Source organism: Aplysia californica, unplaced genomic scaffold (genome assembly GCF_000002075.1).
Source record: "Aplysia californica isolate F4 #8 unplaced genomic scaffold, AplCal3.0 scaffold00306, whole genome shotgun sequence".
Taxonomy (NCBI): domain Eukaryota; kingdom Metazoa; phylum Mollusca; class Gastropoda; order Aplysiida; family Aplysiidae; genus Aplysia; species Aplysia californica.
Genome location: NW_004797576.1, coordinates 269,323 through 272,856, shown reverse-complemented (window position 1 = coordinate 272,856; position 3,534 = coordinate 269,323). Strand labels below are relative to the sequence as shown.

Sequence of the window (3,534 nt, the reverse complement as noted above, 5' to 3'; positions counted from 1 at the left end):
TTTTCTTTTATTTTTAAAATCTAATTTTTCCACCCCTGTAACCTTTAAACAATGTTTCTTTTCTCCTACAAGTTTATTTTTTATTTATTTTTAAAAAAAATTTTGGGAGGATTAGTTTTTACAATGACAACAGAAGGACTGATCGTGGTACCTAGTACCCTCAAACTGGCCTGCATTCTGGGAACCAAATCGCATGTTATGGTGGGGTTTTTTTTTAGGTAAGACATGGGGGACAGGTGGGTTGGGTGTTGTTTTTTTTCTTGTTTTTTTATTTTATTTTTTTTACATAATAATAATTAAATAGCTCGTCCGTCAATGTGTGACAATGACCAATACATCCGCAGAGGAGAATATTTCTCCAGAGAAATAGAAGAATGTGAAAAATCAAAGGTTACGATGACTTGTGGCTTCTGCTGTGGTCGATGGGAGAATTCTGGCCGAGGAAAGTTTGCCACATTTTGGACATTTAAAGGCTCCACTTCCACTTGTGGATGTGTGCAGCTTGCAGGATTGTTCTCTCTTTTGTAGATTCTTCTTTTTTTTCCCCTCTCTTTTTTCTTTCACTCTTTTCACTTGTCTCTTTTCTAGACCTATATATCCTTCTTACTTTTACTTGCCTCTTTCTTTTTATTTTCTGGGTGGTTGGCGGGTGCTCTGGTCTGGTTTGCTCCTTCTTTCCTGTCAAACATCTATCGTCCTGATCTCTCCCCCCTCCTTTTTTATGTTTGTTACTCTCTTGTAACACCTCTAATCTTCGCCACTTATATGACCTTATTGTGTTGCAAGTGTCGTAAAACTCTTACTAAAACTAAAACTTTTCATTTCCCCCTTTCTTTTTTGATTTCTGACCTTCTGTGTGCACTTCAGCGGCCATGTTCTCGTTGATGACTTTGTTGTGAATTCACCTCAGAAGCAGTGAGGTCCCCCCCCCCCCTCTGTAGTGTTCTCAAGAGTTGTGGGCTCAGCTGTTTCTTGTTGTTGAGGGTTGTGTGTCAAGTGGTAGAGTGGGGGGAATGACTCACACTCACACACCAGGACTGGAGCGGAGGAAGTCCTTCGTCCTTCTCTGACTTGTTCACTTTCCTCTGACCCCGATGAACACAAAATGAAATCGAATTGCTCTGAGTACATCATCTTTGACCTTTGCATACGGGTCAAAAAGTTGGATGATCATTTGGGTAAAAAAGTTGGATGATCATTTGGGGCAAAAAGTTGGATGATCATTTGGGCAAAAAAGTTGGATGATCAGTAGGGATGAAAAGCCCATTTGTGAAGGTCGCTGCAAACTGAGTTTCCAACACGTATTTCTTAATGTTAGCTTTAACTGGGTAAAAAACAATATGGGATTTACAGCATGTACCTGGTACATAAAAATTGTTGTGCCTATTTTCATCAACATCATTCTTGAAAGTACACCTAAGGAACTTGGTCCAACAAATGGATGAGCACTTTTTGAGACTCACGGGGACAAGTCTAGACAGTTGTGGGATGAAATCTGCAAGCTTACACTCGAATGTGGGGAGCGGGGTGGTGTCGCTGTTTCCAAATAAGCAATTTGTAGACCACGTTCCTGTAAATCATTTATTTAAGTTATCCTGTGTTTGCACAGGGCTTTAAAAAAAAACTAATAATATTGCCACTCTTGAAGAAAAATGGCAATACATTAAAACATTACATGTCCTGAAATATGATAAGTCCGATGATGATGATGATGATATATTATTTGATTGCAAACAATACTTTCTATTTTCACTGCATGTGTGTGCGTTTTCTGTCGATGTACAAGTTATATTACACGGATATGTATGTTTTTAAATTTCAAAATTTGATAAATTCCTGCCTATGGTTTGAGAACATCTGATGAGACGTGTAGTTTTATTTGTCAGCTTCATTTTTCTCTTTATATTGAAATTCTTTATGAAAGCAATATATAAAATTGAAATTCTCTGTATATATAAAAACCTACAAATGTTTTTACTTTTACTTTTGCCGTTCCTGTACAGCCACAGAAAATTTCCCAAAGGGACAGTAAAGTATTATAATCTTATCTTCTCTCCTCTCGTCTCGTCTTGTGCAGTACTTGTCTTTTCTCATCTTGTCTCGTCTTGTGCAGTACTTGTCTTTTCTCATCTTGTCTCGTCTTGTGCAGTACCTTTCTTCTCTTATCTCATCTTGTCTTGTGCAGTACTTATAAATCTTCTCTTCTCTCCTCTCATCTTGTGCAGTACTTTCGCTCCAAGCAAATGATTATCTTATCTCTTCTCATCTTGTCTTGTGCAGTACTTATCTCATCTCCTCTCCTCTCATCTCGTATTGTACAGTACTTATCTCCTCTCCTCTCCTCTCGTCTCGTCTTGTGCAGTACTCATCTCCTCTCCTCTCCTCTCATCTCGTATTGTACAGTACTTATCTCCTCTCCTCTCGTCTCGTCTTGTGCCGTACTTATGTTATCTCCTCTCATCTCGTCTCGTGCAGTACTTTCGCTCCAAGCAAATGGACAACACGGAGGCTCTGTTCACCGAGTACGACACGGTCCAGGGGGCGTCGGTCAATGCCGTCATGGACGCCCTGCAGAAGATGAATCGCTTCGACTGCGTGGAGATTTTGGAAAATGCCAAGAAAGGTACGTATGTCGGTGTGGCGTGTCTCTGGTTGGGTGTGACAACTTGTACATTTTTCCCTTGTTAAAGATGTTGTTGAGTGTTTTACTCTGAGAGTTAGTGTGTGAGTGGGTGGTTGGCAGGTGTTTTGGTATGGTTTGCTCCTTCTTTCCTATCAAACAATCGTCTTTGTCTCCCCTCCTTCTGTTTTGTGTTTGTTACTCTCTTGTAGCACCTCTATTCTAGGGCACTTATATGACCTAAATTGTGTGGATGGGTGGCTCAAAAACACCTACATTACCACTTTGCCATCACAAGGCTCATGTAGTAAAAACCCTTGCCATCAAAGGCAAAGTCATTTGGGGGAAAATCCAAAGAAACTGGGAGGTAAACATTGTCGATCGGTGAGATGTGATGGCAAAATGTTGTAAAAAAATTTTGTACAATTTTAACTTCTTTTTTTTTTTTGGTTCCTCAGACATCCGCGAGTCGCGTAAACGCGGCCGAATCCAGCGTGCTGACCCGAGCGTGCTGACCAGCGGTCACTGGGGGGAGGGGGGACCACTCAGCTGTACCAGCTGCACCAGCTGCCCGCTGGCCAATCACAACAGTCACCTGGCTGCCTGCGGGCCGGCCCATGTACACATGTGCAACGCCCGCAACATGTCCGCCATTCCACACGCCCACTGCGACCTTCACAACGGGTACGTATGACCTCTCGCTTGTGTCATTTCCATTGGGTTCGCTGTTTTACTTGAATTAGTAATTTACCAAAAAAGACATAGCAGTAAAGGAACTTTCCAGTGGGCGAGAGGAAGACCGAGACAGACCTGTGTCCAGGGTGTGAAGGATACCCTGAGAACATACAATATCCCACCCAGCCAGGCAATCAAACTTGCTAGAGACAGAGAAAGTCAAGTAAATCCAGTGGGGG

General features: G+C 41.7%; 1 protein-coding gene across 2 annotated transcripts in view; it reads left to right on the top strand.

Moving 5' to 3' along the window:
- LOC101850817 overlaps positions 1 to 3,534 on the top strand; it is a gene marked incomplete at its 3' end in the record, with an annotated part of 16,014 nt that overhangs the window by 5,000 nt on the left and 7,480 nt on the right. The window contains 2 exon segments of one of the 2 annotated variants that reach the window (XM_005101974.3): positions 2,476 to 2,623; positions 3,079 to 3,304. In XM_005101974.3, coding sequence (XP_005102031.2) covers positions 2,476 to 2,623; positions 3,079 to 3,304 — 374 coding nt within the window. 2 annotated transcript variants of the gene reach the window in all.